The sequence below is a fragment of the Nothobranchius furzeri genome, chromosome 14 (assembly GCF_043380555.1).
Source record: "Nothobranchius furzeri strain GRZ-AD chromosome 14, NfurGRZ-RIMD1, whole genome shotgun sequence".
Classification (NCBI taxonomy): Eukaryota; Metazoa; Chordata; class Actinopteri; order Cyprinodontiformes; family Nothobranchiidae; genus Nothobranchius; species Nothobranchius furzeri.
Window position 1 is genome coordinate 23274615 of NC_091754.1, and position 24034 is coordinate 23298648.

Consider the following 24034-nt stretch of genomic DNA (forward strand, 5'->3'; position numbering starts at 1 on the left):
TGGAACTCAGCGGAGACGTGTAGATGTGAGCGAGAACACGGTGGATTTGCAGCCGCTTGGAGAGTAATTGCTTAACAAAGTGGAAAGAGTTGTTAACGTTTAAGATCCTTCCTGCAAATTTGTTGTGGCATTATTTTCATTTTAGCCAAGAAGATGGTGTGTATGTGGAGGTCTCGACTGAGGATCAGTGTTTTTCCCTTTTTTTCAGTACTCAGTGATGGGGAAAGGCTCTGATAGAATGCTCCCACAGATAAGGGGGAAGCTGTGATTGGCAGATGAGCCTCAGTGAAGACCACCTTCCACTTAGCCTAAAGGGTGAGCACCACCAACAGGGAGCAGCATCCCCGTGAGCTCATATGGCTGTGCATTCATTCACCTGTGGCTCACACACTTTTTGTGTCTGTGCAGCATTATTGCACATGTCTTTGTTGCAGCCAGATTGTGTGTGCTGTAAAACCTAAAATGATCATCCTCCGGTGTGCTGTGCAGGAGCCTGAAAATACTGTAGCTTCATTCTGCTACGACAGAGAGCTTAAGGTAATTGCGTTGGGTGTTTTGGCACTGGAGACTTCTCAAATCCCTCCCTTCTCTTTAGGAATCCTCTCATTAAAGCCTTTGCATTTTTCCTCAGGCATGCCACTGTGGAAACGGCTTCCACCACATGTTATTTCCCTACATCTCTTCACCAGGGCCTGGGAATGGCTCCATGAGTTGAATTATAACGCGGGGGGAAAGAAACCTTAAAATAGGATAAAGATACGAGGAATCAATGGAGCAACGGACTCTGTGCAGCTCTAAATTGTCTCCACTTCAGTGCCCGTGAGCATCAGGGTGGTAAAGTCTGGCTTGTTGTTTCCAGGTGAGCTTCCCAGTCAATCCTTGACTCCTCTGTGACCGACGGGATCGTCGACAACCACCTAGCCCCAAGATCTGTGGCTCCCAGCTGCTTTTGTTTCCTCTTTAGGAAATTGTCTTTGTGTCTGAGGACACGACTCCTAAGCGATGCGTCTTCCTGCAAATCCGTGTTAATGTGATGTTCTTAATAAAGTCAGCACAGTGACCAATCGTTGTGGTGTGTGGGCAGCTGTAAAAACCCCACTGTTGATTCTTGAGCCTGTGATTTATCTTTACAGCTTTACAGAAGCACTTCCTGTCAAAAACAAAAATGATGGCTCTGCCTTTATTCTCTCCTTTCACCAAGGAAAAGGAGGCAAACATCCATCTCCTCCCTCATTAACATGCACATCTGACTTGTTCTTCTTTAATTATGTGACCTACCTGGCCCGAAGTCATCTCTCGTGGAAACTAATGGCCAATTGAAGCTCTGGTGGGTTGTCATAACGCAGACATGCCAACTGAAGCTGCCTCTGAGATGAGGAATAAAATAATAAGTGCAAAAGATAATTCTGGCTCTTATCAGTTTGATGTAGATTCATCAAAGAGCAGGAATTTGGTGCTGCTGACATTTTGACACCACAAGCTTCCAAATAAAGAATGATAGGTAACTCCTGAGCTGCAAGACAAAGCAAAGTGTGTTAATTAAAAGCAAAGCTTTTGCTAAATAATTAAGATGAGTGTTAAGTATTCATGCTAGAGAACATGCTGCAGTAGAAGCCATGCGAACGGCTTCGTCTCGACACCCCAGATGAGACATTTCCAAGCATGAGATCCAATCTGACACTCGTAATTCAGTCTGAAGCTCTAATGGGAGGAGGATTGCTTCACCTCCAGCTGACGATGATCCGCTAACTGGACAATAACCAAGTTCCAGTCTAAAACGAGGCCCCGAGCGGTGCTGGAGACGTGTCGGGAGAGATCTCACATGCACAATGCTCGTGGTTGGCTTGATGTGAATGAAAGATTTTTTTCCCCCTCACTAAGTTTAGATGCTTCCTCCACAGCACATGTCTGTGTGTTCATGTGGAATGAGTCATTCATGCCTGTGGTTCATGAAGCCTCTCACAAACCCACTCTTACTCTCAAACTGTCAGCAACTTCTCCAAAATCTCCATCGATATCAGGGATTTAATCTAAAAAGTGTGGTGGCCTGTAAACCTCAGCTCTTCCACCCTGAGGCGCTCCACCAACCTGTAGCATATTTCCTCCCGTCTGCGTCTGTGACTATCAGTCTCCTCTCTTCGGTTTCGCTCTGGGAGGCCAACCTTTCAGCATTTCCAGCAATGTGCCTTGGAAATCTGTTTCCAGGGCAACCAGGGTACCGAATACTCTCCCAGCGGTTTCTGGCTGGTGCGTCCTTTTGTTTACACTCCTTTTTTTTCTATTTTACATCACAGTATGTAGGCTGGGTTGAACAGACATGAGGGGATGGGGTGTGTAGAAATACAGTCATGGACGGAGTGGGGGTCAGTCTAATGTTATTCTTCCCCGGCGAGCAATAAATCAGTGTGTAATCTGAATAGCATGAAATATCATGGTTGTAAGTGGAGTCACCCCCTTCACGCAATCAATGGGGATTATTGTATTCAATTACACCTAAAAAACACGCACACAAGAAGAATATTCTATAGAAAAGCCAATCGGTCCTCTGCACGCTTTGGGAGTTTCTTCCCAGATAATTTCAGCGAACAAAATCTCGCGTTTAAAACTGAACCATCATCACGTAGCACGTCAAAGAAAACGTTTAACTCTCTACCAGGTGATTACCTTCTTCGTTTAATAGACTTACTAAATCCCCGCTCACGTATGCCACTTTTAAACGCCTTGCGCCTGCGCGTCAGGAACCCGGGAGCTGTCCAAGTGCTGAACCGAAGAAAGGCGTTCCTCTCCCCCTGTTTTTACCACGGCTCCCCCGCCCACCACCACCTTAAAGCGGCTTCACTTCATAAGAATCAGGACGACGAGCCCACAGCGAGTTAACAGGAGGAGCTGTCAGAGCCTCGAGCCGACGCCGAACCGGAGCCGCGCGTCGGTGCGTTTTTTGTGCTGGAGTTTACATCTTTTCTCCTCGTGATGTTTCCTCGCAGCCTGATTTTGTGAGTTTCCACAAACTAAACTATGGTCTCCGGTTGCGCTGAGGAATGTCTCCCGTATTGGTCAGGCTTGGTCAGGAAGAAAGCGGCGTCCCTGCCTGGATTATGCGTCTGACCAAATGGAAACGCGTGGAAGAAACAGAAAAGTGAGCACATGGGGAAGCCACCGGGAATGAGTCACTCCTTCATTCGGGTCCTGGCAGGTTTATTTACATGTTTCATGGAGACCAACAACTTCAGGTAATGTCAGATCCGATTTTCACGCCTGTTTATTTTAAACTTCCAAGTTCGTTCAAGTAATGAAAAAAACGCGAAGTATCAGTGCGTGTTTTTCTCATTTTGAAATGTATTGCTTAAATTTGAAAACTTATACATTTGTAACACTTTTGATGTTTTTATTTGTTCGTTTTCGGGTTATTTTAGTGTCCCTGAAATATTAGATTTAACGTCCTTCCCTGAAACATACGTTTGAATCACAAGTACTTAGAGATTTACGCACGTAATTGCATTCATTCTCGGTTATTTTGAGCCATTTCATCAGCATTTCTTATTGAAATTGGCTGCACGCTGCGGTATCTCTGCAGGAATCTTTCATTATGAACAGATTAATCCTCTTTTGAGGGAGACACCCACCACGTCGAAATTCCATCCGATGGCCTTCCTGCACGCGCGTTAACACATTTTATTCTGGTTTCCGTGGCCATCACCCCAGGCAGCTGCTGCTGCCGCTGCTAGGCGACAGATAAGGTTTAACTCCTGCTTTCTGAGCTGTGGCTTTCTTTTTTTCCCCCTGATCGAGATCCCCTGATGTTTTTTTCCCCTTACCATGTGTGTGATCCAGAGTCACGGATGCCAAGGAGCACGATTCCAGATCCTCCTCCAGCATGTCTCCATCAGACTTTCTGGACTCGCTCATGGGTCGCACGTCCGGGTATGACGCACGAATCAGGCCCAATTTTAAAGGTTCGTTTGTCATCATTTTAGTGCCTTTTATTTTAAAAAAAGAAAAGCTCACTTCACCTCCCACACGTTACTAAATATGAAAAGCCACAGAACAGCCACTGAGTGTAAACACAACCATTTTTACCAGTTATCCACTGTTGCCAAGATACAGCCTTGGATAGGAACAATCAGTCACTTCAATTAACAGTCCTGTCTACTATCTTAAATAAAACACCACAGAATCCCAATTTTTGCTAAATTACATATAAAAACACAAGAAAATACAGGAAACCAAGAGGATCAGTTCTCAGCAGAGATGGATGGTGCCTCCTGCAGTCTACAGTAATCTCATCCACTCTTTACACTAAGCACTCACAGCTTCTGTTGCTGAATTGAGTGTGAAGATGATGCACCACTGAGACCCCGCTGCAGCCTGGGTCAGATGGGGTTTGTAGAGGTCTGACGATTCCAGCAGCATCCACGTCCAGCTAAATAAGTCAGGGAATACGTCTAAATGTTGACCATAAGGCAGATTCAAGATGTCAAAAATGAAAGAATGGCATTATTGAGTCATTAAAGATTAATTTTGCTCTGTCTTCTATCCTGATCCCAGCTGCAGAGTCAGAGGAAAACCTGAAAGCACTTTTCTCATCTTATAGCCAGAAAACAAACATTTCTGCACTAAGTGACTGCAGTGTAAACACTTAGTTTTGCTTGTGAACCTGCTGTACTTTGAAGAGTGTTGAACTGTGTTTTCCGAAAGGCTGACCCAGATTTCCTCGTGGAGAGGAGGTACTGCCTTATTTTTCTGCTTCTGCTGTAAAACGTAGCAACTCGGCAACAAACAGAAGCAAATATTAATGCCAAGGGCCATGAAATGTTGATGAAGAAAACACAGGGGAAGGGCAGTGGGAAGAGCTTTGCAACTTCACTCATCAGGTTGGGATAAAAGATGAGCTGTGACTCTGAATGCATGAGAGTTTTTCTGCAGAAACAGAAGTACACCCACTGGCTGGACGCCTTTTACTCACTGTGTTGTGGAGGAAATGCAAACGTGACACCTGAGACGTGGCATTTCACTGTCGGATCATCTGGAATTCATTTCCAAACATAATAAATTAACTTTTTCATTCCAAACTTGTGCAAAAATGCTCAGAGAAATATTTTATTGCAAGAAAAAATCTAATATTTTCAAGCTGGGTTCTGTAGAAGGTTTTTGTATAAAGCACATCTTACAGGCAAATACGATTGACCTACGTTTGGAGAAATAGAGCTCAGTTATGACCAGACAAAGCTGGCAGCCAATAGAGACAGAACCAACATGGATTCATGCCATTTTAAAACATTTTTGATCTCAAAAATGGCATGGAAATTCAATTGAAATTTAGTAATTCAAGGCATTTAACGGTTGATATTTTCTGCAGGCAGTGGCTAATTCTGCACGGGGGTGTAGCTATTGCTATGTGATTTTACAAATAACCAATAAATCATCTGTAAATAGTCATTTATGTCTACATGTATGATTGTAAAGGGTTCAAATAAACTTTTGCAGAGATCCATATGGTGTTGGCGATCCTGATCAGCTCAAACTTAACTCATCAGATAACATAATGTTGTGCATGAACCTTTCACCAAAGCTCATTTCAAAAGACTTAAACCATTGCTTTAAGATATTTGGCTTAAAGCAGAAATCTGGAGTTTTTTTGTCAAAGACACCATCTAGAGGTGGGAAGAATGAACTGCACCTTAAGCCTCTCCCTACTTTTGTGATTACGGCCTGAAGTGAAGCCTCTCGTTCACAAGCGTGCACCTCTAGCCAGCCAACAGAGCTAAAGCACACCTCATGTTGTGCTGTTTATATATTTTAGGACTTATACTTGTCTATACAAAACAACTGTGCATCACTCTAGGTACTTCCACAAACTCTTACACACATTCTATGATTGCCATCTGTAAGTGAATGGATGTCAAATGCTTTTAACTAGCGCTGAATGGAGCTCAGTTCAAGTTTCATCGAGCATGGGGGCAGGTTTAGCAAAACAAAAAGGCATATTGCCTACATTATATCACAGTACAGGGTAAAGCCTAATTTGTACTGTCTCCACCAGCTCAGGTGCGGACTCGTGCGCACGCGTTTTCTCTTTGGATGCTTGGGGAGTGATGCATAGCAATTCCCTACCACAACAACAGAGGGCACAATGCTTTTCTGGGGGTATCCTGTCATCATTGCAGTAATGTCTCCTGTCCAAAATAGTGTATTCACTATTGTGTTTATGTATCTTACCCCCATTCCACACTGAAGGCGTCAGCGGTGTTGGAACATTAGCAGAACTGTTGTGTCTACCACTAGGGGGCAGCCAGGAGAAGAAAGCTTAGGTACGATAGAGAAGAAGTGAGAGAGCCAAGATGGATGCATGAAACTAATACATGTGATGAACTTGTGAAAGGATTTTTGGCCTACTCATGATACTTTCTGATACAACTGCCGACCACAACAGGAACGTCTCTGCTTCAAATAGAATCCTTTATAGTCTGAGGGTTTATCCGATTTGGCCATGGCGCAGAACATTTCAGCTGCTTCCCAGAACACACTGACTCACTTCTGTAATGATCAATTTTCATTAGCATAGGGCTAGACAGGAAATCGAACATGTAAAATGTCTGGTAATTTTCAAAATAAAAGACTATTGCAGAGATGGGATTTCCTATCTATGTGGATTATGTCAATGAATGTGAGCTAAAGGCTTATTTGCCTTTATGTTTATGTTTGGCATAAACAATCAGTGACCTCTGAAGTCTTGAGGGATTTTGTGATCTCGTGAGTTCAGCGAGGAGGACGGCAGAGAAGCCGCTCCATGTCTGAGACGCTCACCCGGTGTGGATTGACGCGCCACAGATTGAGCGAGTAAATCATTCCGCTACTGCTCCGCGCCGCTGATGCCTCAAGTGTGGATTGGGGTCAGAGAATTTTAACACAAACACTTTTTTCCCCTCCTTTTTCTTCACCTCTTCAATCAATCAAATTTTATTTGTAGAGCACCTTCCACAACGTTATCGGAAGCTCAAGGTGCTGAACAGCATCATCATAAGAAAAACATTCCCAGTACATGGGCATAAAAGCAAGATAAAAACATAAAACCATAAAATATCAAGCAAACAATATTACAAATAAAGAGAGATAACAGAATAAGACAAATCGATCAAAAACAAATGGTGGACAGAATAAAATCAAGCATCTGGGTTAAAAAGAAGAAGACTTAAAACCATAATGTCAGGGCAATTCAAAGAACCCTAGCGCTAAAACGCAATCAAACAAAAATGAGTCTTTAAACGAGACTTAAAGACTTAAAGGGATGGTGCCTGCCTAATGCTCAGTGGCAATTCGTTCCACAGAGTTGGAGCCAAAACAGACAAAGCACGACAACCCCTCGATCGATATTTAGACCGGGAGACCACCAGAAGTTCCTGCTCGGCTGAGCGAAGAGACCGAGATGGAGCATACCTCTGCAAAAGTGCAGTAATGTACGAGGGGGCACTGCCCTGGAGGGCCTTATAAACGAGAGTTAAGATTTTAAACTTAGCTCGATATTGCACCGGAAGCCAGTGCAGAGCATCCAGCACTGGGGTAATGTGCTCTCGACACCTAGTACCTGTCAGGAACCTAGCCACAGAGTTCTGCGCAAACTGGAGCCGTGCAACCGTGCACTGGGCCAGACCAGCAGACAGAGCATTGCAGTAGTCCAGCCGGGACAGGACAGCTCTTCATGCAGTCGCCACCTCCAAACCCACGTTTTCCGTCATTTCCGTCCGCAAATAAAAAGTTCTGCTCCGTGTCTACCACTAGATAGCTTTTTTGAAGGGAATGGCAGTGCTGTGGGAAAATTTAAAGGAAGTGGCGTCCTGACCAATCACAGGCTTGTGAACTTTACTCTTTTCGACAGGTAGTTATAAATGTGGGGATGTCTCTGTCACCCTGTGCAGAGCCCTTGAGTCGAAGCATAGACGTTGAGTGCCTCTGCACTCACACAGACGGACATATTAATTGGGCTTATAAATCAGTCTTACAAATATCTAAAAAAAAATCATACATCATTCTTGAAAATGGTAAAACTCCGGATTGCTGCTTTAATGAAGTCAAACATTGTTTGATCTGAGCCGTGAACTGAAATCACTAAATACCCGAGCGGCTATTTTCTGTGTTGTGAAGAATCTGCTGATCAAATATTTAACTTTTCAGCTAACACGCTCTTTTGTGTGTCTGCATGCTGATGAATCTGTGTGCATGTGCCCTCTATTCAGTGAGCAAACAACAAGTCGACCCTGAATGATTACTTCCATTATTACATGAAACATCGTTCCCAGACGCCATTAAGCTCATTCATAATAAACATGATGTTAAGTTGGGTTTTAATTGCTTTTTTCAAAGTTTTGAACCAAACAGCAAACATAATTTTACATGCAACATGTCACCATGTAAAAAAGAATCAAATATGCACTGCTTGTTGTGCTAAAGCATGCTTGAATACACAGCGAAGCAGGAGCCAGGCATCTCCCTTCTCAGATTTTATCATCCTTGCTCAAACATATGATTTAAGGCTTTTTTTTATTTCCCTGTCATGTCATTGTCATTCCATTTCACAGGTCCCCCCGTAAACGTTACATGCAATATTTTTATCAACAGTTTTGGCTCTGTCACAGAGACAACGATGGTGAGTTTCTCTGCTACTTTGATTGCTGTTTTCCCTTTAAGATGTGTCAATGTGTTATCTATCCCTCAACCTGCAGGTCCACCAGTTAATGTTACCTGCAACATATTTATCAACAGCTTTGGTTCTATAGCAGAAACTACAATGGTGAGTGGAGTGTTGTGCTTTGGTACTTTAAAGCACTCAGTCCTGTTTGGAGTTCAAGTTTTTAACCAACCAAATATGATTTTTTTATTTTTTTGCAACAATCATGCTTTCTTTAATCCATCAAAAAGTAGGCGATTAAATTAATCGTATATTGCAAGTTATCTTGCACAGATGATTGCTCAAATTTTATAAATCGTCCAGCAAATTCAAAATAAGCAGTTTTGTTTAAAGAGTAAGTCACCCCCGCACCAGAGTCTTACTCCACCCACATTTCCAGTTTGAAATGTATTTATTTGTTTATGAATTAATTAGACTTTCTCACATGGTAAAAATAAAGTACCCGCAAGATTACAAACGTAATAAAAACGAGAGGAAAGACTACCCAAACCACACTGTAGGGTTTAACAGACAGCATCCTTCAAGTTTCGTTAGTGTACAATTTAAATTAAGATGTGATTGTCGTACACAAAAGTACTAAAAACTATACATGTCTACAACGCTCTTAAACACTAATTTTTACAGTTTATCAGCAAAAAAAAAACTGTTGATTTTGAGTGACTTGCTCTTTAAATGCAACAATTAAGAGACAAAATGGGGGGGCAACAAGCAAGCTGATGTACAATATGCAATCTGAGAGGCTGTCAAACACGAAACCTACGATGCTGCATCAAAACTAATCACGATCAAAGGATTCCTAATGAGCGATAATAACAACTTAGATAATAAATGGAAAATGTTCATTTGCGCTAGAGCTGGAAGACGCGAGACTGCCAGGGAATTACACAGTTCCAGACAGGCATGCAAATACTTGGAAACCTCCAACATGCTGATGAAATGTCAAACAACACAAAGGCTGTTCATCATCATGACATATCAATTACTGTGAGTGACGCAGCTCTCTGACAGTTCATGTTGCTAACTGTAAAATCAGAGCTACCCTCATCAGGCGCGACTAATCCATCATTTATTTACTTTCTGTAAAAGACAGGAAAGAACGACGCGTACGTAAAGGTCGGCCTTGCACACGCAGCTTGGAACAATATTTAATCAAAGTAGCACACGGATGATAATTAAGACGCTTAGATGAATGGTTTCACACAACATTTTCACTCATCATCCTTTTTTGCTTTTCTCTGTTGTGGAACTAAAATGTTTTGAATCCCTGTGATGAGAAAAAAAATGCAGCTTAATGTGCAAGTTAAAAGAACTCAGTCGTGTTTATTTTGTTAAAATGTGCTTTTAAATGTTACCTATGAATTGAACCTAGTTTTATCAGTAATTTAAGCATTTATCAGATATTTGAAAACTTATTTGGATTTGCCCATGTTATTATTTCTTATTTACCTCATAAAAAGGGTTGAGTAATGCAGCCTGCGTGGTTAGTTGTCGTCAGCATGCAGTGTCAGAACTCTAATCACCGCGTTGCAAAATATGCAAAGCTGCCTGTGGTCTCCTCAGGATTACAGGGTAAACATCTTCCTGCGACAGAAGTGGAATGACCCCCGGCTGGCGTACAGTAAATACCCAGATTCCTCTCTTGACCTGGACCCGTCTATGCTGGACTCCATATGGAAGCCTGATCTCTTCTTTGCCAACGAGAAGGGCGCCAACTTCCATGATGTCACCACAGACAACAAGCTGCTGCGTATCTTCAAGGATGGAACTGTCCTCTACAGCATCAGGTGAAGCTCTGAATGTTTGATAACGTCATATTTTAAAAAGCATTAGAAAGAAAACATACGGTATATGTAGAGTTATTTTTTTCATAATTGTGCATTTTTCACCTCGGATGTTCTGAAAAAGTGAATAATTGATAGCCGAGTTAGAGAGCATCTGCAGATTGCAGCATTAAAACCAAAAGCTCTGCTTCACTCTTCCTCCTGAACGCTTATTGCTTCTCTTACATTTCCTCTCGAACTTCAAAGACGGCCAATCTAAAGCATACCATTTTAAATTGATTTTATCTGTTATGATCTCTCCTTTGAAACAGAGTTATATGCCAAACTTCAGTCGATTCACAAGCTCAATACAGACGTTTCCTTTTTTACATGAAGGAACGCTGATTGAAAAGCTAATCTTAAGGGCTTTGGTTGGAGATCTTAAACAAAGATACTCCCAAAAGCAAAGAAAGAGGAGTGTATGCCCATGTTCATCTCTTTGTAGGGAAAATGAAGAAATGTGCACCTTTAGGAATAAAACAACCTTTTAAACTTAACCAAAGTCCAGGTACACGATTCCCATTTCAATACACACAGTGTTTTTGATGCCACGATGCGATCCAACTCAGATCCATTTTGAGTCCATTTGGAGAGCCGCTCAGAGCTGAGTGGAGCACAGGTGTGGAGGCAGAGGGAGAGAAATGAAAGGTGGCTAACCACACTCTCCACTCACGGGCGAAATCACAAAGCGGGCAGACTGCCAACCACAATGCATCGCTGAGACAATAAGCTGGAGTAATGAAAGTGTGATGGGAACCTGCTGAAGGGAATCCTACACGATGGGCTGCAGGCTCTGACACCACGGCAAAAACATGTCCAATAAAAATAAAAAAAAGATTTTAACTGTGATTTCATTTTTTTAAGTTAACTACTTGTAATCTATCTGCTGTGCTCGTTCAGAGTTCAGTGAATCAGTCTAGCTCCAAACCAGGTGACTCATGAGTGTGACTTTGTTTTCCTGGCAGGTTGACTCTCATCCTGTCGTGTCCGATGGATCTGAAAAACTTTCCAATGGACGTCCAAACTTGCACGATGCAGCTGGAAAGCTGTGAGTGCAGATTTTCTCAGACGTGTTGCTAATCTTTATGCAGTGAATATTTAAGAGCCACTGTCTTCTGTGCGTGTAGTTGGCTACACCATGAACGACCTGATCTTTGAGTGGCTGGAGAATGGCGCCGTGCAGGTGTCCGATGGACTCACCCTGCCTCAGTTCATCATGAGGGAGGAGAAGGAACTGGGCTACTGCACTAAACACTACAACACTGGTAAGACAACAGAGACACACACACACACACACACACACACACACACACACACACACACACACACACACACAAAGAACATTTATATTTAGCTCACCTGATTGCTTATCTTGCTGTCCAACAGGTAAATTCACCTGTATTGAAGTTAAATTCCACCTGGAACGCCAGATGGGCTACTATCTGATCCAGATGTACATTCCCTCCCTCCTCATCGTCATCCTCTCATGGGTGTCGTTTTGGATAAATATGGATGCGGCGCCTGCCAGAGTAGCACTGGGCATCACCACTGTGCTCACCATGACAACGCAGAGCTCTGGCTCCAGAGCTTCTCTTCCAAAGGTACAGAGGTGTCAAATAATCTTTGTTTTCTTTTTAAAGAAGAAATGTTGGGTATCTATACTTCACTGGAGTAATTATCCATCAGCTTACATTCTGTTTCTTACATTTTAAATATAGCCTCATTACCCCTATTTTATTTCGGCTTGTCTTTGTCCATCCAGATAGTGAATTTGACTGGATAATCATTTTAAACATCGATGACTCTGACATCCTATTGGTGTTTCCTTTAAAAACTGTGTTCAAGTGTGGCTAGAAGAGTCGATGCTGTTTCAGAGGCAAAGGGTGATCACCAAATACCCATTTGATTTAAATATCTCTTCAGTTCGTTGACTTCTTTTTGTTAATTGATGAAAATAAATGACTAACACTGAAAGCATTCTTAGTTTACAGCATGTTCCACACCTGCCTAAAACACGTGCACAGTCCTTTATATAATATTCATTTTTATAATGTTTTATATGGTAGTCATTATGGCTTTTCATAACAAACGTTTTTATGTAGGGGGGATGGTAATGCTTTGGCACAGCCTTTTGTCCCTACAGCAACAAAGTTTTTTTTCCTCAGAGGGCACCACCTAGAGGCAGAGAAAATTCATTGCACCTTGAAGCCCCTCTCACTGCTTTTGTGATTACGGCTGGAAGCCTCTAATTTGTAAATGAGAACGTCCAGCAGAACATAAAACAAACGCGATCATAAGAAACATTGCCAACTCTGCATCAGTCTAGGTACTTAAACAAACGTGTGCACGCTCTATGAGGCATGTGCTTTTCTGTATTATTTGCCACTGCCATGTGTATTTTCTCAGCTTCAGATTTTAAACAAGATAATTATTTTGTTAACCTCTGGATGTGAGGCTTCATAAATAAGCTGTTGGGTTCTATAAAAAGCATGATGCTTCGATGTTATTGAGCATTTATTGTAGATGTAACACACTGGAAGAAAAGATGAGTTTGATGTTTCCTGACACGCCTGCTCCATTTTCTTCAAAAAATAATTTATTTACCTCAGTTTTTTTTCTCAGATGAAAATACCTACTTCCTTCAAAGGATCATAAATATTTCATGCTAAATGCATGTTGCACACAACACAGATCTTTGCACTAGTAGTAATTTGCATATGCATGAGAATGTTATCTTACAAATGCATGCATAATACCTACCATGAAGTGAGGGCAAACTGTAGCATTGCAGAGAAAAGTAGAATGGTTGTCAGTGCAGAATGATGAACAAATACTATGAAGCAAGTGTGGAAAATTATGGTTACAAATCATGTAAATGAGAGCATATACAAATTTATAATCAGGTCATTTGGTCTCGACCTATCAGATGGCTTTGTTTGCACCATGTTGATATTTAAATTAAATCTTTAAAGAGCAAGTCACCCCCAAATCAACTTTTTTTTGCTGATAAACTATATAAATGTGTGTCTAATTGTGCTGCAGACACGTGTAGTCAATAATTTGGTACTTCAGTGCATCTTAGTTAAAACTGAAATATTCTGCCTAAAACTGTCAGTGTTGCGCCGTTGTCAGGTAAAAACTCTGCACTGCATTTGAATTTAAATCTGCCACCGCTATTGGCTAAGAGGTATGCTATGATGTAAACTGGTACATTATGATGCCACAGTGCTGTTGTGAGCCTGTGTGTGTGTGTATTTGTTAGTGGCTCCGCCCTCTCAGTCTGCCAGGCAACAGCATTTGTTGCATTTTTCAAACATGAAGAGGGAGTGAAGTAAGTTTCTTGTAGGGGGTGACTTGCTCTTTAAACGTTCAGGAGCAGATAAAGGTGCTGACTTGTTACAGTTAAAGATCAGTACTTAAAGAGCAAGTCACCACCTACCAGATTCTTACTCAACTCCCACTTCCTGTTTGAAAAATGCAACAAATGCTGTTGCCTAGTAGATCGAGAGGGCGGAGCTGCTAACAAATACTCACACTCACAACATTGTGACATCATAATGTACCAGCTAACATCATAGTGTACCTCTTAGCCAATAGCGATGGCAGATTTAAATTCGAATGCAGTGCAGAGTTTTTGCCTGACAACGGTGCATCGCTGACAGTTTTAGGCAGAATATTTTAATTTGAACTAAGATGCACTAAAGTGCCAAATTATTGACTTCACGTGTCTACAGCACAATCAGACACTCATTTATATAGTTTATCAACAAAAAAATGTTGATTTGGAGTGACTTGCTCTTTAATATAACTGTGGATATTTGAAATGACACGTGTAAATTGTTATTATTTAAAACACTGAATTTATCTTTGCAGATAATACATTTCTTTGCATTTTTTAACCCCATCAGTGTAATTTTCACCATCTAAACCATGTGTTAACAGCAGACTCAAGTGCCAGGCTGCTGCAGCTTATCGTCAGTTATGAATTAACTGCATAATGAAGAGTACTGCAGGCACGTGGAGTTCAATCTCAACCATCAATCAATCTCATCGGTAGCAAATGCTTCAGCAACGTCATAAAAACATGAAACACACGCACACACTGATAAATGTTTCAAGACGAGCCTTTGAGAGATTTAGTTCATGAAAAACAAAATGCGATGAGTGTTCTCAAATGTAGCTGGGTTGTTTTCTTCACATGCTAATCAGCTGTCATGGAGGTCACAGCGATGAGAAGGAAGAGCTTCAAACTTCGTGCTGAATAGATTATAACCAGAGCTAAAGGTACAAACTAACACGGCAGATCTCTTGCCGGTTGGAATTAAAGGTAATTATCCCCTGCTGCTTAATGCCGAGTTATCACTGATGTTACTAGCAGCTCTCAAGCACCTGTTAGCAAGCAGTATCAACAATTAGGATTTAGTTAGCTAATGAAATCAGCTGAAGAGAAGCGGAAAACAAGCAGTTTTGCAGCAGAATATGTGCAAAAACAGAGGAAACAATCATTTAAGTGTTATTGAAAAAGAATGATTCCAATCCAAGTGAAATAATTCATACAGCACTTAAACTGTAAGGTAGGCCTGTCACCTAGGGAATCTAACAGAGAACATGTTTTTTTTTTTCTTCCAGGTCTCGTATGTGAAAGCCATTGATATCTGGATGGCTGTGTGTCTGCTCTTTGTTTTTGCTGCACTGCTGGAATATGCCGGGGTTAACTTTGTCTCCAGGCAACAGAAAGAGTTTCTCCGCCTAAGGAGAAGACAAAGGAAGAGTCACAAGGTAGCTTTTCAAAGTCTTTACAAGGTTGCTGTTTGGTTGTGAAAATTTTTGAGGGACTTCAGTCTGAATTAATGTGGAAACTACTCGTAATAATCAGACTGGGATGATTCAGACTGACAGAGTTACCACAGGGAACAATTTGGTGTACCACCCCAAAATTTCCACTTCTACTCTAACCTGACAACCCCCCAGCTGGCTGAGAATGAATTCTGGTTCGATGTAACCTTCCGTCCAACATGATTGAAACATTCGACTGTTTTGTGATCATTTCTCTGTCGAATTCTTACATGTTGCTTCTTTAAAGCTTCCAAACTCGGATTCAAAAACAACAAAGTGCTTATGGTGCATTTATCCAGTTCAGAAGCCTATTCAGTACATAAATCTATAGAGCTGACTCGTGCATTCAAAACCCTTAAATTGAGTAATGGGCTTACCAAACAAGAGAAAAGTTCAGATGTAGGTAAGTGCATCATTACTTTGAAGTACTTGAGCCTCCCCTTAGCTTTGTAGCATTACTGTGGAAAGTTAAAGGTACTAGATTAATGAAACAATCATCATTAGAGTTTGTTGAAATGAAGATTCATTCCCTGAAGCTGTCGCTGGGTTTTTTTCCATTTAAGTGCATCTTGCTATCCTCCAAATTTTAATTAATTCAAAAGTGTTTGTCATATCTTGTGATTAATTTTCATGTAAAATTATTGCGGTGTGGAAATGCAAACCTCTGGCCATGACATCTGAGCTTCTGCAGTATTAAAACCATCCCCTCCATTTGTTTCTCAGGAAGATGAAATGCGTGAAGGCCGCTTGAACTTTGCAGGTTACAACATGAGCCAGTGCGTGCCGGCGAAGGACGGCTCGGCCGTTAAGAATGCCGTTCCTGCTCCGAACCCCCAGCCTTCGACTGCAAAGGACATAGACTCCGTGAGGAAAAAATTTGTGGACCGAGCCAAGAGGATAGACACGATGTCCAGGGCCGCCTTCCCTTTGGCGTTTCTCATCTTCAACGTCTTCTACTGGGTTACCTACAAGATCATCCGACACGAAGACATCCACAAAAACTAACGACTTTGCTCTCAAACAACACTTTGTTTCTCAGATTGAGAAATGCTGGGAGGCCGTGCATTGAGAGGCACCGTGGTGATAATGGTGGTGTTCTTTCAGGGATTACATAGAACGTTCATACATCATTTAGTGACACTCGTGTTCTGATAATGTGAAGAGTCTCGAGAAGCAGATGCTTTATTTGTTCTTGTGCTGCTGCATAATATTTTCTGAGGAATAATTTAAAAAAAATTTCAGACAACAGGCTGGAGAAGACGGACCAAAACGCTCGAGCCAATCAGCCTTGGCGTCCGTGCAACCACGGAAACAAGCAACATTCCGTAGAGTTTTGTGAAAGTAGCTGAGACTTTTTTTGTGATGCAAAATTTCTTATGAAGGATGTTGACTGTTTTATAGTGTAACCTTGTCAAGGCACTTCCTCTTTATTCAAAATATGAGTTTTACAAACACATGCATCAAACTAAAGCAGCTGCAAACGTCTCAGGCACGATGGAAATCTGGATTTGGGGACTGGAGACTCCATTTTTGAGAAATACCTGAGGCCTTAGATATCAAAGTTCCCGTTAAGATGAAGTGCTACGGTCCTATACGTTTGTTTTTTTTACCCGTCTTTTCTTGTTGAGTGGTCTATCGCAGCTGAATGCACGCTTTGAGCTTTTCTACCTGCGGCCAGACATCCAAAGGTATTTCTCGCTGTTGTTTCCTTTTCACTCTATGACTTTCACGGATAACTGATGTCACGTAAAGTCATAAGCCCTTTTGTCATGTGTCTTTTTAAAAATAAAATTTCCTTTGATTTTGTAGCAAATTATGGAACATCACAGGCTGTCTTTCTGAACAAACGTATCAGTGAGCCCACATTTATCAGTGTTGTCATTTGTCACATGGATTTATTTATTCATTTATAACCCAGATATTAAGTAGGAGTTCAGAGTTAGAGAATATGTTTTGTAGATTTAGTCAAATATAATATTCATTGTAGTGAGTGGCGGGTTATGTTAATAAAATTATATCTTTGTGTGAATTTTTTCAGCCTCCTCTGTTTTCCTTCAATTTGTGTGTTTGAGTAACCGGAGGACGGATCAGAACATTCGTAGTACGAAGCAGCTAATGGCAATTGCACTCCCGATACACTGTAGTGAAGATTATTATAACAATAAAACTGACTGTGCACCATATTTGTTCTCCCTTATCTTTTTATTTTCAACACAGTCATGTGATTATGTGGCCGCGAAGTGAGGAAACTGATGCTTTTTGATCATTAAAAAGCACAAAACTTCCATTTTCATGTGTTCAGTTTCAAATCAGATCAAGTGAAATGACAAACAGTGTCTCTTCTCCTCTCTGAGCCGATGCGTCAGGGCGATGACACGAGCTGTGGATCACCGGGTGGCCTGGGGTGACACAGATATGAGCTGACAGCGGGATTCCAGCAAGAATGTGGGATGATAATGGACTTCACACTGTAGTTCAAATATTCTGTCACTCGCTGTTTGCCTACTAGCTGAATGAGAAACAGAGATTTGATGAAAATGGGAGGCAGTCCCTCAAAATGATCCTTTTTATTCGTACAATATGTTCATGGAACCTGGATGCTGTAACTGAGCACAAATGTAACTTATTATTAGCTCAATGTTGGATAATTCACAGATATATCGATGTTGTCGACTTAATTTACGATATCGGTATAAACCGATATATGCTGTGCCCCCTCTCATAAAAAAAGAAAAACTAAGATGTTTTAGGTTACTAATGTCCCATTTTTCCTTTCATGCATGATTACACTTTAAACATTTTATGTACTAAATGAAAACTACTTCAGTTTAAGTTAGTGATATGAAAATCGTCATATTTAGTCTCCAAAAGCAGTTGAATCTCATTCTCCCTAAACCCTAACTTCCCACTGGAAGCATCAGCGGCGCGGAACGACAGCGGAACTTTGCTGCTTCAAATTAGATTCCATTATATTCTATAGGGGCGATTCAAACCAGCCGCAACTCCGAATTTTTCAGGCATGTTCCAGAAGCAGAACGCCACTAAAGATAGGATCGGGTTCTATTTTGCTGCAAACCACTTCTGGAACACAACAATTTTCGCGGTTAACATAGGGCAAGACAGAAACTACAGACAGTTTCAGTGTAAACCCCCAGTAATTTTCAAAATAAAAGACTTTGGCAGCAATGTGATTTCATACCTGACATGCAGCAAAGTAAACTGCTGTTCCACTCGGCTGATGCTTCCAATGTGAAGTAGGGGTAAGTGTGACACTAAGATGTGTTTATTAGTTGGTAATGTATTTTTTTTTCTTTTTCTGTAAATTGCAATGATGAGAAAACATTTGTGTTCAGATAAGAAAAGCAAGCCTTGGGTGAAGATTCTTGTTTTGGTTTTAGTCGTATCAAATTCACTTCACAAACTGTGCAAAATCAACTAAAACATCGCCAAATCTCTAAATCAGATCTGTCATATTTTGATATTTAGAGACGGAGATGTAGCTGAAGAGATATGTTATATGTGTGTGTTATGTAAAATTTGTTTAATTAAAAAACTGAAACCGATATTTTATGATAATGAATTTGAATGCCGATATTGTCCGATATTAATGGTAGACCGATAATTTCGGACATCCTTAATCTTTGGGAGGGTAGCAGCAATGCAGAAGCACAGAAACGCCGGATTTAAAAGCTATCCACAGTTCAGACCTGTACTGCTGTACTGACCTGTTTGATTCATTTGACTGTGAGACTATGTACCTGTCATTTCACACAACTGAACTCTGTAATTAGAGGTTAATGTTCTACAGACTTGCTATAATTTCCAACTCAGTGTATCTGTCGATGTGCTGCTTTTACTAGCAGCACGATCACTTCATGCACTGACCTTCACAGCCATCTAAGGAAAAGCTGCTTTTATTTTGATCTCACACTTATACACAACATACTAATGGATCCTGGTTTCCAGTCGTATTTCAAGAGGTTTGGACTCGAGTCACATGACTTCATTATTTTAATGACTTCTGACTTGACTTGATCAAATCTATAAAGACTTACAACGATTTGGACTTGAACGCCAATGACTTGCGACTTGAATCGACTTGCATCTGTTGACTTGATGATGACTTGAGCATATTTGATATTTTAGCACAAAAGTGGCCCGACATGGACAAAAATCATAAATCATTCTTGGTTCTGGGTTTGATCTTGTACGGCTAAATGCAGCAGCACTTTGTTTAGAATCAGTTTCAGTTGCACTTCCTGCTTGTTTGTGCAAATAAATTAAGCTTTACGAACCTTTATTTCTGGAATATATTAATTATCATTGTCATTAAATTGAAGCTGGACAGATGACTTGAAAACTCAAAGTTAAAGACTTGGACTTGGTTGTCTTTGACTTGACTCGAGACTTGACTGGAAAGACTTGTGACTTACTTGTGACTTGCAAAGCAGTGACTTGGTCACACCTTTGCATATTTTTATACTTTTTCCACAGACACATTGTCCCTTCATGCCCGTTTCCACTATCGGAACTTCCAGGTAATTTTACTGGATCTTCATTGCATGCGCATGTCTCTGTTCCACCTGGTGAGTCTGAAAGGACCATTTTCCATGCAATTTCGGGAACCAACCAAGTACCTGCATTGGGTTATGTACTCAGAAAAGGCCCGGTAGAGTTGCGGGGTGGGACTTGTGATTGACTAGCATTATCAGTAGGAAGTGTCATTGGCAGACGCCAACAAACAACCAGCATTTATATAATTAGAAAAGTTTCTGTTGAAGCAGAATGGAAGGAAAAGAAAATAAGTAGCATTGGGGCAGTTTTAAATTAGTTTCTAAACTTCCAACGATGAAAACTTTGGCAGAAAGGCCCCCATAACGTCATAATTTATGCTACTTTGTGGTCTCCTAAAGCCCAGAAATCTAGACCAACCTTTGTGCAAAAACATGTTGCTCTGCTCATCAGTCTAGCAACACTGCATTGTAATTCAGAAGGTCTACCATTGGTCCGAACTATTTTTGGCTTGGTTTGGGCTCCATCAGATCATGAAAATACTCCTTTTTCTGTATTTTCTTTAACTTGCCACCTGTTCGTGTATTTTCCTGTAGACAAACAGAACTGACAACACAGCTCTTTGTTCAGAGACGAATGCACAAACTGTCTTTGGCTTATTAATTGTTGCTTTAGTCACTCAGTTTAGGAACCAGGACTCACTTGAACTCAATTTGCAGCAACGAGGCAACTTGAATGGAATCAAGCCTTTCATAACAGACAATATTTGCACCCTGTAAGCTCATTTAAAGGAAACACAACTTGTCACAAAAGAATGTATTATTGTATTTATAATATTCTAAAGCATGAAATGTGGGTTGCCATAGCAACAGCACAACAGTTGACAGAACCACTGCGAGTGAGAAGCAGAAACTTAATGAGGTTAAAAACTGTTGTTTTTGCTAACGTTGACGTTTGTACCTGAACACACCTGTAGTCCATGCATGCTGCTCGTTTTACGTTTCTGAGCCATGTTGTTGAAAAAAGTTGTCTGTTTGTTTTCTGCTTTACGAGTCAAGAACAAGAAAACGGGTGCAGCATCTGACAGTGTGGGTTCAGACACGCCCATGGCGACTGCACAGCTAATACAATCATCGTTTAAAGGATGTGGCTCCTGTACTGTGTTCTGACCCTGGCAGGCAGAACATTAGGCTACATGTTGAAGTCCTAACATTTCTCTTCATACAACCCCAAAATAAAACAAGCAATTTGATCAAAACCTAAGATTCAAGGAGAATTATTTAAATTTGGAATATAAATAACAATTTAATCGTTTTTAAACGGGTTTGCCTTCCATTCTGGAGCATTTAATGAGGGCTGTCTGCACATAGAGGACAATTCACCGCTGTAGCGTCATGTTGTAGATTTAATCAATAGCTTTCCAATTTCTTTGGCTGACCAGTCGAGTTCAAATTTAAACCAGTAGAGAGCACATGACCACGGTCGATAAGCACACAGTATTAAAGGCAGGGTTGCAGCTCGATCCAGTGTGCAATAAATAGACTGAGAGCTTTATTAGATATATTTCAATTTTGTCAAATGTAATAAATATTTTTCTCTATTAGATATGAAAAACTGTTTTAAATTAAGCTGTTGCAACATTTAAACTAGTTATTATTCTGTGTCAGACACACTTTCAGGGGTCATTTCAAGATCCTGGTTCTGGTCTTTAGGACCTTAAATGGACAAGCACACATTGGTGATCTTCACCATCCTTACAGCCCCAGCAGGTCCCTGAGGTCCAGTGATCAAAGCCTACTGATGGTGCAGCGCACCAGGCTAAAGACCAAAGGTGACAGATCATCTGCTGCCGTGGCCCCCAGACTCTTGAACTCTCTCCCCCTGAGCCTGAGATCAGTGGACTCAGTGGTCTCCTTTAAAAAGCAGCTGAAGACTCACCTGTTCAGGCTTTGGTGTGACCTTCATCCTCACCCTCTCCTTATTCCGCTTTTCCCGGGATCCATTGATTTTCCTTTCTTATTCCTTTTACTCTGCCTTTCCTTACATTTTTTCTTTTTTCCTTTTAAACATATTTGTAATCATTTTTGAAATTTTTTATACATATATATATATTTATTTTTGTGAAGCACATCGTGATTTTTATCTTGAGAGGTGCTATATAAAAGATTTTCTTCTTCACTTATGGACATTCGCACCAGTTAGAAAAATACAAATATAGTAATCATAACTGCTTTATTGGAATGTTTCAAGTGCTTTTGAGTTAAAGTTGTATTTACTGTCTGATCAATATAGCTGTCACTGACGGGATTGACACTGATTACATTAGTGATGTGTTGGTCGCGATCGAAGCGGCTCTAAGAGCCGGCTCTTTGAAGTGAACGACGTGAGCCGGCTCGTCATTGGGAGCCGTCCCCTCCTCCCTCCCCTCTTGCTTTGGTGAAAGCTACAGGCGATTGGTCAACATGTGTTACTGTGTGTCCAGACTGTCCACACACAGAGCAGTAGGGGCGGGGAAGAGGGAGGATCCGACTCAGACACACACAGCAGAGCACATGCGGGTGGAGGGAGATGAGAGGGAATGAGGAGGAGGAAAAAGGCGAGCGAGAGAGAGGAGAGTGCAACGAAGACGGTGAGAAAATGAGCGCCAGCAGTCAGAAAGTGGAGTTTTCTTAAAGTGTTCAGTTATTAAATCCATAGAAATGATAACTATTTGATATATTGCATTTTTTACATTAGTAAATCATTTCACATATAGTTTTGCATGATTTTGGTTATAAATGTACTCTACGCAACAGAAAATCTGAGGAGCCACTTGGGAGCCGAAAGAGCCGGCTCTTTTTGGTGAGCTGAGCCAAAAGAACCGGCTCTCTAAAAAGAGCCAGAATACCCATCACTAGATTACATGGAGCTTTTTTGCTACCATCTTAAGAATGCATTTGTCTCTAAAATGTTAAATGATCTTTATCTGTGTCACCATCATCTTTTGGTGCACCTGTGTTTAATTCTGCCAACCATTACATAACATTTCTTCCAAAACAGTTGCTTTAATTATTTTGGGGAGACTTGAGCAAACTTTGATCTTGGCTTCATTCACACTAGCCATTAGCTTGTCAATCCTGCAGAAATTAATGATGAAACTCAAAAATAGTTGAACATGGTGCATAAGTCATAGGTTTTAGTAATAAACTGAGACTATTTAAAGACTCAGCTGTTTGGATTCATCAGCTGATTAGAGTGCGATGCTTTGAGTTTGGAATATTGAACATTTTCACCTTAATTTAACTGTCAGTGTTTGAACTGAGGTTTTCAAAAGCTGTAAGCTATAATCATCACATTTATAACAAATAAATATATTCTAACATCAACAAATATTCACATTTTTTAGATTAACCTGTAAAGCTGGGTTATTTGGGAAGATGGCTTAGAAAAATATACATATTTAATGCATATTCTAAAATTATAACTAAAAATAAAATGTTAGTTTTGTTTATTAGACACTTTCAATGAATGGATATTTTCAATTATTTTGATTTTGCTTTAACTTCCTCAACTTCCAAGAAAATAAACATGACAGGATTAATTTTATCTTAAATATAATTTTGCAGAAAATTTTGAATTAAAAACCAGATGAAGAGCAAGATTTTTTTTCCTTTATTGCACTTTTGAGGTTATAAACCCTGCAGTAATCTTTCACCCCTCAGACTGAATAGTCAACAGATATTGATGAGATGCCAGACTGTGTATTTTACTCCAACAGCAGTCGGTAACACCGGTACGATTGAATTTTCCTTCTCACCTGTGATCCGTTTTACCCTCTGGCCGTTTTATTAGACACAATACAAAATTCTTCTTTACTGTCCAACATGCGTGGAGTTAAAGCAGAAGACACTGACCATTTGTTAATCAGTGTGTCTAAAGAAAATGAGTTAATTTACTTAGCAGCTGAGGATGGAAACAGAACTTATCTGGACAGAAGCAGATTTTAGTTTCGTTTCCGAGCATCAACCTACAAGATTCAGGAGTCTTGCAACTGTGAAAATATAGGAAGTTGTAGCACGGAAGCAGGGGAATAAAAGGGTAGAGGAAGTGTTTCTCCCCTCAGACTACACACAGATGTTCCAAATCAAACAAAATCAAAGGCTTCTTGTAGTTTTCTTCAAATCAGTTGAGAGGACACCTTGAA

The 24034-nt window shown here is 40.7% G+C and overlaps 1 protein-coding gene across 5 annotated transcripts; it reads left to right on the forward strand.

The window, feature by feature from the left end:
- The first annotated feature begins 2783 nt into the window (after window positions 1-2783).
- On the forward strand, window positions 2784-17522 carry glra2 (glycine receptor, alpha 2). 5 transcript variants are annotated; one of them, XM_015966361.3, is made up of 10 exons: window positions 3220-3230; window positions 3832-3953; window positions 8614-8641; window positions 8718-8785; window positions 10244-10467; window positions 11469-11551; window positions 11631-11768; window positions 11890-12104; window positions 15133-15282; window positions 16063-17522. In XM_015966361.3, the coding sequence occupies exons 2-10, from the start codon at window positions 3840-3842 to the stop codon at window positions 16342-16344; spliced, it is 1302 nt and encodes a 433-aa protein (XP_015821847.2). In that variant the 5' UTR covers window positions 3220-3230; window positions 3832-3839; the 3' UTR covers window positions 16345-17522. The 5 variants fall into 5 exon arrangements, with proteins under 5 accessions (XP_015821843.1, XP_015821845.1, XP_015821844.1 ...); XM_015966357.3 differs by having other exon boundaries at window positions 2784-3230; window positions 8574-8785; XM_015966359.3 differs by lacking the exon at window positions 8718-8785 and having other exon boundaries at window positions 2786-3230; window positions 8574-8641.
- The last annotated feature ends 6512 nt before the right edge of the window (window positions 17523-24034 follow it).

What these genes read in the sequence shown, in the direction of transcription:
- glra2 (XM_015966357.3), top strand. Translation starts at nt 3,145, where the DNA reads ATGGGGAAGCCACCGGGAATGAGTCACTCCTTCATTCGGGTCCTGGCA. An exon ending in CTATAGCAGAAACTACAATG is followed by an intron (nt 8,786 to 10,243) that starts GTGAGTGGAGTG and finishes TGGTCTCCTCAG; the next exon opens with GATTACAGGGTAAACATCTT. An exon ending in ACTGTCCTCTACAGCATCAG is followed by an intron (nt 10,468 to 11,468) that starts GTGAAGCTCTGA and finishes TTTTCCTGGCAG; the next exon opens with GTTGACTCTCATCCTGTCGT.